Raw genomic sequence first — 13759 nt, 5'->3', positions numbered from 1 at the left:
CATGTTATTAATTTATTGTACAATAGCATTTAACTAGCTCAGTTGAGGAAAATCTGTTGTTGCTAATCCTTTTGCTAAGATAGGTAATGATACTTTGAATATATTGATATATATTGGACTTCTGCTTCTCTCTTTGTTCTGCTTGGTGTATGTGCCCAATGGTGGGATTTCTGGATCAAGGGTAGTAACTGTTTAGTCAGGGTTTGGGAGGGAGGAGGTATTGTGCACACACAATTACATATTTTTTCCAAAACATTTGGAGTGACTCACAGCTCCATCAATAATATATTAATATGTCTGTTTTTTCATAGCACCTCTTCCTACATTGACTAATTCTTTTGTTGCTTTTTTAAAAATCGTCTTTGCCAGTTCTTAGCCTATTAGATAAAAGCCTTAGAGTTTTTTCATTTTTCCATTTTTTATTAATGATTCAGAGCATGTTCATATGTGCAAATTATATAGTTTTTTTTATTGAGAATTGTCTACATTCTTTGACCATTTATTTTCAAAGTTTATATTTGATGCAAAGATTTTTTTCCCCACTAGTTTCTTTTATCAGTCTATCTTTTTATCTGTATCAAATTTATTTTTTCAGGATGATTTCTTAATAATTTCATAAGGGGCAACTAAGTCGCACAGTGAATAAGATTGGATTAGAAGTGATGACAACCTGTTTTCAATTCCTGCCTCAGACATTTACATTTTGTGTAATCACAATTGTCCATTTTGTCATTTTTGCTTATCTGTATCACTGTAATAAAAAAAAAATCTTTCTCTAGCCATCATTGTGAAAGTTTATTACTTCTGTTTACTAATTTTTTAATGCCATGATCTTTTATCTTTGGGTGATGTCTTGCTTTGGAGTTTACTGCAGTATATAAACTCTTGTTTTTCTATCAGATTGTTAAGTTTTTCCACAAGTTGTCAAAAAAAGGAAGACCCTGCAGTAATTTATGTTTTGGGATTCATTAAATATTTGAGATACAATTTTTGGTTGTTTCTAGCTCTTTTAGGACTGCTAGGTGATAAAGTAGGTAGAACAATAGACTTGGGTCTAGAAGTTATGTAGACCTAGAAGAAGATATGAGTTCAAATGTGGCTTCAGATATTTACTAGTGGTGTGAATCTGGGCAAACCATCTCACTTTTGTGTGCCTCAGTTTCCTCAAGAGTAAAGTGGGAATGTAGTATTTACTTCCCAACAGTGTTGTGATAATGAAGGGAAATAATATTTATAAAACACTTAGCATAGTGCTTGACTCTTAGTACTTAATAAATGTTTACCACCTTTCATTTTCCGGTTCTCATTCTCTCAGTTCCACTATTCTGCTTGCTTTTAGTTAATTTATACCAAGTGGCTTTCATGATTATTGCTTTGTGCTATAGTTTGAGCTATTCTAATATGATGTCCTTTTCTTTCCTTGCTTTTCAGTATTTCTTTTGAGATTTTAGATATTTTATTCTTCTAAATGAATTTCATCTTTGTCTATTTCTATCAAATTTCTTTTTGTTAGATATGTTAGAGCTCAGATTTCACTTTAGATTTTGTAGTCCCAAATTTAGTGCATTTTCCATTATGTTATCTTGCCTATTGTTAAATGTTAAGAGGACTACAGAACATCAAAATGTTAATTCCTCTGACTAAACTGAAATGGCTTCATTATTGAAATGAGTCTCCATCTTTTTCTTCCTTTCCTCACTTGAAATATATCAGACACTAGATGTTATCATTGAGAAAAATGAGAATTTTATATAATAAGGTCAATATCCAACCATATTTTAAGGGAAAAAACATCTGCATATGAATTACATTGTTGCAAATCTTGTCAGAAGTCTTTGGCCAAAGATAAAGTATAAAAAGATAAAAGCTGGGGCAGTGGATAGAGTACCAGCCCTAAACTCAGGAGACTGAGTTCACATGTGGTCTCAGACACTTAACACTTCCTAGCTGTGACCCTGGGCAACTCACTTAACCCCATCTGCCTCAGCAAAACAAAACAAAAAAAGGGTGAAGGAGGATTTGTATTGTTTAATTATTTGATTACATTTGTCTACTGAATACCTGACATGTAGGTCTTTAATTAATGCTATTCAGTTCAATTCATTATCTTTGGTATTTTTGCATGAACTTGAAATAAATGTTTTCTGTGTTGTTTCTTTAGGCTTTTCATTCCTATTTAGTGTAAGTTTGTCTAAGTGTATCTCAATATGCCTATTTTAAAGGAACAAACAGATAAATAAATAATAGAGAACCCTGCATTATATCCTTGACAAGAATACTATTTTGCTTAAGACATATGGTTAGTCATTAGTTATATTCTATACCACCTTCTCATTTAACTGCACCATCTGTTAAAACTGTGGTAGAGATCAGCAAAGAGAAAACCTATAATTTTTCACTTTGTGAATATGGAATGAATGAGAATATTCCAGAAATTGCCTACAATTCAGTATTTTACAATTGATTTAACCAAATAATTGAAGCAGCATTTATTACTATGGGAAACTCAAGCAAAGAAGAAGCAGAATTTTGCTTTTTTCAGGTTTATTGTTAGCTCTAAAGAAGAACAATGCATAAAAATTACAAAACACACTCAGTTTAGTTCTTAAGATCTGCATGTGATTTTAAAAAATGTGTATGTATGTGTATTATTATATATATATGTATATATGTATATATATATATATATACACACACACATGCATGTATGGTGGGGGGGAGAGTCTAATTGTTGTTTTTTGTAATTTGTAATTCCAGTCAGTATTAGGGAAAGGGAAGTTTTTTCTAGAGTCATAATAAAACTTGGCATATCCAAGAAAATTTACCATGTCTCCCCACAAATCAGATCCTCTTCTTACCTTCATCCTGATAATGCTTCCTTTTCCCCTCTTGGTCGCCCTTGACATGATGTATATGATCTCCATTTATTACATCAAGTGGCTTCTTTTTAATGTCCCGTATTTCTTTACTTTTTACTGCATTCTTGTTACTACTTTCTTTGCTAGGGTGCTGATTCTTGCCCCAACTCTGCCACTTAGCATCTCCTTGATCGGAGGAGAACTGCTTCCTCTGTCTGGCCTTCAGTGCTTTATCTGGGGAATGAGTGTGATCCTTCGAAGATTTCCAGGAGCTCTATCCCTGTGCTCCTATGATAAATGCCCTTAGCTCCTTCCTTCACTTCTGAACTGAGGATTTTTGCTACACTGAGGACTTCATGCCCTCTTTGCCAGAAGACCCTGTGGTCAGATTTGTATACAGGATGTGACATGTGGAGTGCCGGCAGTGTCAGAAGAGATCATATGTAAAAGATGGTGTGTGTGTGTGTGTGTGTGTGTGTGTGTGTGTGTGTGAGAGAGAGAGAGAGAGAGAGAGAGAGAGAGAGAGAGGAGAATGATGCGCCTGTGTTGGCGTCATCTTGGAGGTCATGGAGGAGGATGTCTGAGAGACTGTCATAGGGCATTCATAGGGCAGTTTAAAAGTAGGGTAGTGAATTTGGGAGGGGAGATAATGATTTCATTTTTGGACTGAGTGCAGTGATTTTAAGATACAGACATCACATTAATTTTGAGGTAATCAATAAATAAGTGGAGATTCCAGTATGGAGGTCAATGGAGTGGTCGGGGTAGATAGGTAAATCTGGTCAAAATTAGTATAGAGATGTTAATTGAACCACTGGGAACTGTTGGAACTCCCATATTAAATAGTATAGAGGAAGAACAAAAGATCCCAGGAGCCCCAGAGGCCTAAGGAACACCCTCAGTAAGTGACTGTGACCTGGATGAAGAAGTGGCAAAGGAACAAGAGGGAGCAGTAAGAAGGAGAACCAGGAGAGAGGAGTATCCAGAAACCTGTGGGGGGAGGGTCAAGGAGAAAGTATGCCCAAGGAGTCAGAAGCTGGTGAGCAGTCAGGACTGCCTAGGACTGTTGGTAACTTTGAGGAGAATAGTTTGTTTGAGAAGCCAGATTGTAGAAGAGTAAAGGGAGTAACAGTAGTGAGAGTAGCTGCTAGAGATGACCTTGTAAAGGAGCTTAGCCACAAAAGACCAGTGAGGTAGAGTATAGTCATTAATAGGAATGGACGGATCAAATGAGAATTTTTTTTTCCCATAGAAGCCATGTGCACTCCAGCTTTTGTGTCATTACATATTGCTTTTTATGTGGGCAGCCTGACTCTTCCTCCCCAGCCTCTTTAGACTATTTGAGAGTTTTTCACATGTTTTACATAATAATTCCTTATGTTGTTTTTTTTTATATATATATGTACACACACATACACATACCCATTTGCTTATAATGTGTGTAGGAACTAGGATGGAAGAAGAATTTATAATTGTAGTTCCCTATGAAGGGTAGTTACATGTTAAGTATTGTTAAGGGGTTCTGAACTTGTCTTTTTGAGTTGTCAGAAACTCATAGGAGTCTCTGAATATAAGGACAAGGCCCCTACACCTCCTCGCCTTTTCCCCAAGCCCCAGCCGATAGAATTTGTTCCTTGTGTCTCAATTTGGACTTCCTATATGTCCTTGGGAATCAATACAGGTACTAGACAGTCTATACTAGGCAGGGACCCTTGGAGTTAAGGAAACCAAAATATCTTCATGATCTAGCAGTTCCTAAGGAAAAGAATGTGATTTTTGTAGTCACTTGTTCTTCCCCTTTGATTGGGGTTTTGTCCTTTTCTCACCTTTACTGACTTTCCCCCTCTCTTGCCATGACCCTTTAGGTAGAGATTCTGGGGTCTCCCCTTTGTTCTGCTGTCATAAATGTGACAAACTTCTGCATGGATTATTAACTCTTTGGGCTCAACATGCATAGTCCTTTCTTTTATAATAAACTTAGTTTTCATGTCAGTTACATTCTATTCTGAGTAGAGGACTAAAATTTTAAATTCCTCTTCCTCACTGAGGTAGTAAAGGTATGGCAAGAGAGCATGTTTGGTATTGGAAGATTAGTGAAGTGGAGAATTTAAAAGCTGATGAACATGAAGCTGGTACATTTATGGATGATGGCAAGATTGGAATAAACTTATTTCTTAAAGAATTTTTTTCACTCTGTGAGCTTATTTGAAGCAGATGTCCTTTGTCATTATTTTCCTTTATCATTCTTTTTTGCCTTCAATTTAGACAATTATATAAGTGAAATATTTTGTTTTGTGATTAATGTTCATTGACCTACAATGCTACCTTATGTAGAAGCCTTCAGGATAAAATGAAGATTGATTGATTGTCATTTAGAAGAGTAATATTAATTCTTCCTTTAATGTCTTCCACTGACAACAGAAGGACCATAGCTGTCATATTTAAGATTTTTAAAATAATAATAATTTGGGCCATAAAGAATACAAATAACTCAGGACTAAGGAAACTAATGCATCAGTCTTTCCTTGAACTTCATCAAATCATGAGAATTTTTTTTACTTCCATTTTTGTCACAGATGCTGTAATACTTGGGAGTTAAGTTTAAAAAAAAAAAGTTCTGTGATTATGATCCAATGTAGCAGAAGTATTTCTGGGAATATAATTAGTTTTGAACTTTTAAAAGGCTGTTAGTTCTTGCAGAAGTGAATGTTAGATGTTATTTCATGTGTTTTTATTATTCTAGGGAAAGTACCTAGAGTAGAGTACTACAACTAAAAAAAAACTTATTTAAAGTTGGGGAAAAGTTAAGGGATTTAGATGAAATAATTGCAGTTCCCAAATTGGAATGTGATGTTAGTAATTCTAGTTGCTATTCCACTCTTGTAATAAAGGGGAAAAAAAAAAGGCATCTACTTGGAATTAATGAAAAATGTTCTTTAAAAAATGAGGTGAAAAGCAAGTTCTTAGAAAATGGATTTAGGGTTCTTATGTTATTGCAGCATCATAAGAAAAGTGTTGGCTATATTTCTACCTGAAAATGATGACTTTGAGCTTTATGGAATAAAGTAACCTTAATGTTTATTACATGGTGATTTTTAACAAACAAAGCATCATTGACATCTGGCAGTAAAAATCCTTTTTTACAAGGCATTTGCATTATTAACTTTTATATAAAGTTTGATGATTTGCATGCAAAACTGAAAGATAGAATTTTTATTTAAAAATAATTACCTACAGAGGTATCCAACTACATTTTCACTTTTTAGCCTTAATGCATTGTCATTTAAGTTTTGTCCTTTTAAATTATTTTTGGTTTAAGCTATAGAAGAATATTAGACGACAAGAAAAAGGAGGAAATAGTTTTTTAAAGTTATTATGTTTAGATGAATCCTTGAATATCTTAGGAGACACTGTTGATGCTTCTTTTGGTAAATCACAGGAAAATAGGAGTCTATTCTGTTTTTCTTTAGCATCAGATATAGCTATCTGGGTACAAAGGCAATTGGATCATAATTGGATTGTTGGTCATTAGGGACATTCATCATTGGATCATTGTGAATACTTGTAATGGGTCATTTGGCACATAGGGTATTGGCTATAAGTAATTGAGTCATTGAATATAAAAATAGATCATTGGGTATGTAGGTGATTGGGTATATAACTAATTAGTTTATTGAATAAATAGATCATTGGTTTATAATTGAGTCATTCATTATATAGATAATTGGCTTTTTAGATATATAGGTCATTAGGTCCATAGGTAGTTGGGTCATAATTAGGTTATTGGGTCCATAGGCCATTGGGTCATTGGATACATAAATAATTAGGTCATAATTGGGTCATTGGGAACATATGTAATTCCTTATATAAGTCATTGTTCCCATAGGTATATGGAGTCAGAATTAGGTCATTTTCATTGGTGATACAGTTAATTGGCTCATTGGGTTCCTAGGTAATTGGGTCATTGCTCCATATAGTTCATAATTATTATTAGATATATGTCTTGGGTCATAATTGGATATATATGACATTGAATCATAATTTGGTCATTGATCTTGGGCAAAGCTAATTGAGTCATTGGGTATCTAGATAATTGAATCATTGACTGTATTTCTGATTGAAAATTGGGTTCATAGGTAATTGGTTACATGGATAATTGTATCATAATTGGGTCATTGGTCATTTGGGATATAGTTAATTGAGTAATTGGGTCTATTGGTAATTCAGTTGTAATTGGTTCATTGAGTCCATTGTTGGCTACATGGATAATTGGGGCCAGAATTGAGTCATTGGATGTAGAGGTTATTAAATCATTGAATATATAGGGCATTAGAATTATAGAGATTATTAGGTCATTGGCTATATAGGCAAATGTCATAATTGGGTCATTGGTCGTTGGGAATATAATTATTTATTGGGTACAGAATTATTGAATCCATCGATTATTTTTGGGTCATTGGTTATTGGGTATAATTAAACTGGCTTTAACGGTTTTTTATTTTATTTTGACTAATTTGAACATAATTCAGCTAGCTTTATCTGGTTTCAACAAGTTCTGAATGGTTTGATACAGTTTTGACCCATTTGATCAGATTCTGTTTTACCAGTTCCAACTGTTTTTGATCAGCTCTGTTCTGATCAGGACAGAGTTCTGACTACTTTGAAACGATCTATACTAGTCTGAGCTGGTTCACACAAATTTTACTGGTTTTAGCTAGTTTTAACTGGTTCTGACTGGTTTTGATCGGTTTGGGCCAATTCTAACCAGTTTGAACCAGTTCTGACTGAACAAGTCACTTTTTTTCTTATAAATCTGAGATTTTTAGATTTGAATGACAGAGTAGATGATAACATACAGAAATAGGGGAGCTGGAAGAAGAGATTTAAATATTTAAATATGTGATTAATTCAGTTTAGAAATGAGAAGTTTATGGTGTCCATCAATTTTTTAGGTGGAGATAAGTTTCCAGAGCTAAATAATCACTTAGTGGCCAATCCTTTAATGATAACAGTTAATACAGTTTCTTGTCAGATAAGACCATAATCAAATTGTTTGTAGCTTAGTGTAGAGCCTACCATAACTTTGATTTCTTTTGAAAGACTTCTTGGGACACAGGGTAGAATTCATTCCAAATTGAGGCATCACAATTGTACTTTAATAGGAGAAGTCTGTATGAACTGTGATTTTAATATGTACTTTTTCCAGGATTTTAAGTAAAGTTTTTATCTTACATTTGGAATAATCTGCCTTCTTTTGTTTGAACTCTGTTTCCTTGTTTCAAGTCCTTTGGTACTTCATTCATTTCCAGTGATTTTTCGAAGATCACCAAAACACATATAATTTAAAGTTACAATTCTTTGTTTTCTTCTGTTTCAGAAAATCCATCGGAAGCTGATTTGTGGCTGTTAAATAGTTGCACAGTGAAAAATCCAGCTGAAGATCACTTTAGAAATTCAATTAAGTAAGTGAAAGTTGTTCTTTCCTCCCCTCTCCCTTCTGAAGGGAAGAGAACTCTATAAAAAGGAGTAGCTAAAGCAGTGCCTTACATTTAGTAGTAATACAATAAATATTCACTGGTTGGAACTGAAATGTGTTCACTATCAAAAGAATTGCTTTACAATGTGAATCTTTTCATAGGTGATAGTGTTAAGTGTCTGAGGCTCAATTTGAACTGGAATCAGGGTTGGTGCTCTATTCACAGTACCATTTAGCTGCCTCAGAGTTTTGTCTTTTAATTATTTTTTTCATGGAATTCTTTGCTAGAAATTTGTAAAACTGTCCCTAATGCTGTTGATTAAATGACTACATGATGAAGTTGCATGGAAAAAATGAATTTTTTTTAAAAGATATTATGACAATGTGTTAATAGTCCTCTGGCCAAGTCTTTGGTAAATTTTGAGCATATAGGCAGAAGTTGAGAAGACAAATAGAAAAGATTAAAGTTACATAAAGTAGTGAACATCTATTGAGGTATGGCATCCTGCCTCTTTTCCCAAAATAGCTTAAGATCTAATTGGGAGGGTAGGCCATACACAAAAAAAGATCAGTAGAATTAAAGGTAAAGTATGCTGGATGGCATACTTTTAGACAGTAAGTCCTACTGGAGTTCAGAGGAAAGAATGATCATTGAGGGCAGAACTGAATGTGGAAATTGAGATAGATATTTAAGGAAGAATAAGATTTAGAAAAAAAAGTATGAAGCTTCAAAAAAAGGGAAACTGAAGCAGAGATCTGAGCACAATCATCTTTTTTGTTTTATTATTAATTTTTTTAAATTTAATTTTTAAAATTTTTTTAAAATAAAAAAATTATTTTTCCAAATATATGCAGTGATACTTTTTTATCATTCATTTTCACGAAACCTTATGTTTTAGATTTTTCTCCTGTTCCTCTTCCTTCTTCCTTCCCAAGCAAGGGAAGCAATCTTATATAGGTTAAAAGTATACAATTCTTCTCAACATATTTTCATATTTGTCATGCTGAACAAAAAAAATCAGATCAAAAGGAAAAAATGCACAAGAAAGAAAAAAAACAAGTAAACAACAGCAACAAAAAAGGTGAAAATAATAGGCTTTGACCACATTCAATCTCTATAGTTCTCTCTGGATGTGGATGGCATTTTCTATCATAAATATATTAGAATTGTTTGAATCATCTCATAGTTGAAGAGAGCCACATCCATCAGAATTGGTCATCATATAATCTTGTTGCCATATACTATGATCTCCTAGTTCTGCTCATTTCACTTAGCATCAGTTCATGTAAGTCTCTCCAGGCCTCTCTGAAATCATCCTCCTTATTGTTTCTTACAGAACAATAATATTCCATAACATTCATGTACCACAATTTATTCAGCCATTCTCCTATTTATGGGCATCCACTCAGTTTCCAGTTTCTGCACTACAAAGAGGGCTGCCACAAACATTCTTGCACATACAGGTCCCTTTCCCTCCTTTAAGGTCTCTTTGAGATATAAGCCCAGTAGTAACACTGCAGGATCAAAGGGTATACACAGTTTGATAACTCTTTTGGCATAGTTCCAAAGTACTCTCCTGAATGGCTGGATCTATTCACAGCTTCACTGACAATGTATAAGGAGCACAATTATTTATTAGGGAGACCAAGGCCCCTAAACTACTGGATCCAAAACTTTCCTCACTGTCAAGGATTCTTCTGCTCATGGGCTTTTTGGACCTTCCTAAGAAGGTCCCTTCATAACTTCTTTAATTGGCTAAGGGAGATATCTCTGAATCACAGCTACTCTGTCACAATGTTTTCTACTGACCATCAACCATTACTATTTTTGTTAAAGGCATTTGGGAAGCCTGTTTCTGCATTTCTGCAGGCCATAAGACTATTTGAAACATCCACAGGTCATATGTCAACAAAGTCTTGGGGTCTACCATTTGTTATCAATTTTCTAGGATAACTTTCATAGACTAGAGTAACTTGTGGTTTTTAAAATGTGGTTTATTTAAAATACATTCATAGAAATAGAGGTGAGGTAGGGTGGAATGGTATTAACATACTACATTCTTCACACAAATTAGTATAATTCCTTATAACAGGCCTAACTAATACAGTGTAATTCCATCTTATAAACACAAATATAAGTGATATAATACATGGTGGATTAAGTAATTATAGCTTACATGATTCTCCTTCTTAACCGGCATTAATTAGAGTTATCTCTTCCACATCACAGAGGTAGGAGTATAGTGCCCCCTGAATCTGAAAATCTGTGAAAAATTTTTTGGCCATCCCTTCCTACCAGAGAAGAAATCTGAATTTTTTCTTTTTCTTTTATGAGGCATTTGTAGTGCTTTATTGTCAAATTTGGGTTGATATTACATAATACTATACATATAGTTTATGCATTTCTGAATTTCTAAACTTTTTCTGTGTCTTCTGTTGGCTATTGCATGTTATCTACACCTTCAACAAAACTTCCCTCAAATTCTCATTTAATTTCTTATGCTGACCTGTGATATTTATCAAAATCATGATGGGCGTAGTTGCAATATGGAAGAGATAACTATACATAGAACTTAATCCAATTCGATTTAACTCACTAATAATTGACACTTCTTAAATCATAATGAACTGAGTAAATACTTATTAAATTGAGTAGAAGTATCAAAATTATTTCCATGGAAGAGAAAAAGGAAGTATATTTTCACAGGGAATATTTGGATGAACAATGATGAAAAGATAGAAATTTAATGGCATTTTTATTGAAAAAATTTTAAACTGTTTTCGTTGGATTTATATGGGCCATAATATTTAGAGGGTACCTTGCTTTAAGATGTTAGAGGGACTTGATTTTTGAGCATAGCAAGAGGGTGAATTGGGCTAAATAATGGATTGTACCATGCTATAAACCTATGAAGATAGGATGAAATTAAGTTATAAAGAGTTTTAATTGACAAATTGAAGAAAATAGTCCTTTTTAAATTTTTTTTTGTTTTTGGAGGAGGAACCATACACTTACTTGGATCTCAACTGACTTTGTTTTCTTTAGTAACAAATTAAAACTTCCTGTTCCATTATTGGGTAAATTTGGAATTCCAAAAGAAATGCCTTTGCTGTGGCAGAGATCTTTTGGTTAAAATTTCAGATATCTTTTTGCAGTTAGGAACCCAGAGGAAATTTGCTTGTACCTCTACAAAGGGAGATAGGACTCCTATAGAAATTTTGGTGTGCTCTATATAGAAAGGGATATGTAGAAGTTTTGTACAGAACCAAATTAAGATGGCCCAATAACGTCAATAAATTATGGATGAATTTACATAAGACAATTTGAGTTTTTTATCTTGAGGGTAAGAGAATGACTTAAAATTAATCCCACATTCTAAATTCCTTCAAGGAGAGCTCTCAGTGATTATTGAAGTTTTGTAGGTATTAAGTTTCCTTCTGAAATAGGAAGCTGATTTTCTCTTTTCCCCTTCCTCCTTTCCTCCCTCTCTCCTCTCTTTCTTCTTTCCTCCCTCCCTCTCTTCCTCCCTCCCTCCCTTCTTTCCTTCCTTCCTTCCATTTGTTGGAGGTCATTTTAAGCAGCAAGGAAGACTATTCTTAAGTTCCTAATTAAACAGTTATATCTCATGAACTTTGTAAAATGTTCTTTGCTTGCTCAATCTGTGTGATTTTGTTCCATTATTCCAGAGCCACTGGGAGCAGCTAGGTAGTAAGGATGTCAGAACTCTAGATCTGGAGTCAGGGAGATCTGAGTTCAAATGTGACCTCTCCCATGTAATACCTGTGTCCCTAAGTGACTAGGCAAGTCTCATTTGTCTTCATCTGTAAAATGGGGGTAATAACAGCATCTATCTCTGAAGGGGATTGTGAGGAACTTAGCCCAGTGCCCAGCCCTTAGCTAATACTGCTGTAAATGGGAGCTGTCAGTATCATCATCATCGTCATAGCTATGATGCATTTGTGGCCAACCCCTAAGACTTGTGTCACTTGGGCAGTTTTGTGTATGATGCTGGAGAAGCAAGTAAAAAGACCCACTTCAGCTCCCTTAGACCCCAGAGAATTATTTGGGTAAGAGATATGGGCAGTGTTCAAAGTTTACATTGGCTAATTTTTTTTATTTTAAATAACTTTTTATTGACAGAACCCATGCCAGGGTAATTTTTTACAGCATTATCCCTTGCACTCACTTCTGTTCCGATTTTTCCCCTCCCTCCCTCCACCCCCTCCCCCAGATGTCAAGCAGTCCTTTACATGTTGAATAGGTTACAGTATATCCTAGATACAATATATGTGTGCAGAACCAGACAGTTCTCTTGTTACACACAGAGAATTGGATTCAGAAGGTAGAAATAACCCGGGAAGAAAAAGAAAATGCAAGCAGTTTATATTTATTTCCCACATTGACTAATTTTTAAAATAGGAGAAGAGAGCCATGTAGGTCTGCTCATTGAAGACTCTGTCCTGAGAATATGCCCAATAAATGTAATGAAGTGTCTATCTCTTTCTTTCTCTCTCTCTCCCTCCTTCCCTTCTTCCCCTTTTCCCTTCTCTTTCATCTTGTTTTGAATGAGGTGGCAAGAACTGAACTAGACCTCTGAGTATGTGGGAAGAAAAAAGCCTTGTTGTCAGCTTGCCTTTAAGGCATTATTTAGAATCATGCCTAACTAACCCCAAAGTCACTATGTTCCCAATGATTTGAATTACTAAGAATGAGCATATGATCCCCACCAGGTGATAGAATATTGCAGGCTATGGCTAGACTTAGCACAGTTAAGGGAGGGAGTAGACCCATGACACAGATAGAATTTCTCAAAGGGAAATCACTAGGTTGGGTGTAGGAAGAAATTTGTGCCTCTTGGGAGTTGCAGAATACTGGTGGATAGTTCTTTGCCTATCAAGCAAAGTCCCCACATATCTTTTTTCAAATACATTAGAGACTTTGTATTGCTAATTTGGCAACTTTAGTGAAGCTCAGGTTCTTTTTACTAGGTAGGATCCTTACTTCTGTGAAGGCTGCAAAGACTACTTGACCAGGGTGTTTTTCTGTGAGGAAATGGGCAAGTGGGAGAGGAGAAGTGGTGATTGTGTGCCATAGACTTATGTTTGCTATTTTTATCCTTGTAATCTAAGTAAATTTGCTTTGTAAAATTTGTGTCAAATGAGTTATTTACATTAATTAGGATAGGCTTCAAACATAGTAGTTTTTACAAATAGGAGATTCAAATTGAGGAAGGTTATGTTTTTTGTATTTTAGAATAATTAAGTGTGAAAAGAAGAAATGTTTAGTGACTATCAAACCCAGGCAATTGAGTATGGGGGAGAGAGTACTAGGGAAATTAAGATTCTGGGAGTCATCTATATATGGGGTAGAGGTTATAACCAGTATCCTGAGAGTCAATGAGAGATCATATTCCCTTCTAAGAAT

At 34.6% G+C, this 13759-nt stretch overlaps 1 protein-coding gene across 2 annotated transcripts in view; it reads left to right on the top strand.

Moving 5' to 3' along the window:
* Positions 1-13759, top strand: part of CDKAL1 (CDK5 regulatory subunit associated protein 1 like 1) — a 647858-nt gene that overhangs the window by 82748 nt on the left and 551351 nt on the right. For both annotated transcript variants that reach the window (XM_051970620.1, XM_051970619.1), the window contains exon 5: positions 8236-8320. In XM_051970620.1, coding sequence (XP_051826580.1) covers positions 8236-8320 — 85 coding nt within the window. The remainder of the gene's footprint in view (positions 1-8235; positions 8321-13759) is intronic.

This window comes from Antechinus flavipes, chromosome 1 (genome assembly GCF_016432865.1).
Source record: "Antechinus flavipes isolate AdamAnt ecotype Samford, QLD, Australia chromosome 1, AdamAnt_v2, whole genome shotgun sequence".
Lineage (NCBI taxonomy): Eukaryota > Metazoa > Chordata > Mammalia > Dasyuromorphia > Dasyuridae > Antechinus > Antechinus flavipes.
The sequence above is the reverse complement of the archived record's forward strand: the minus strand, read 5'-3'. Positions and strand labels throughout refer to the sequence as shown.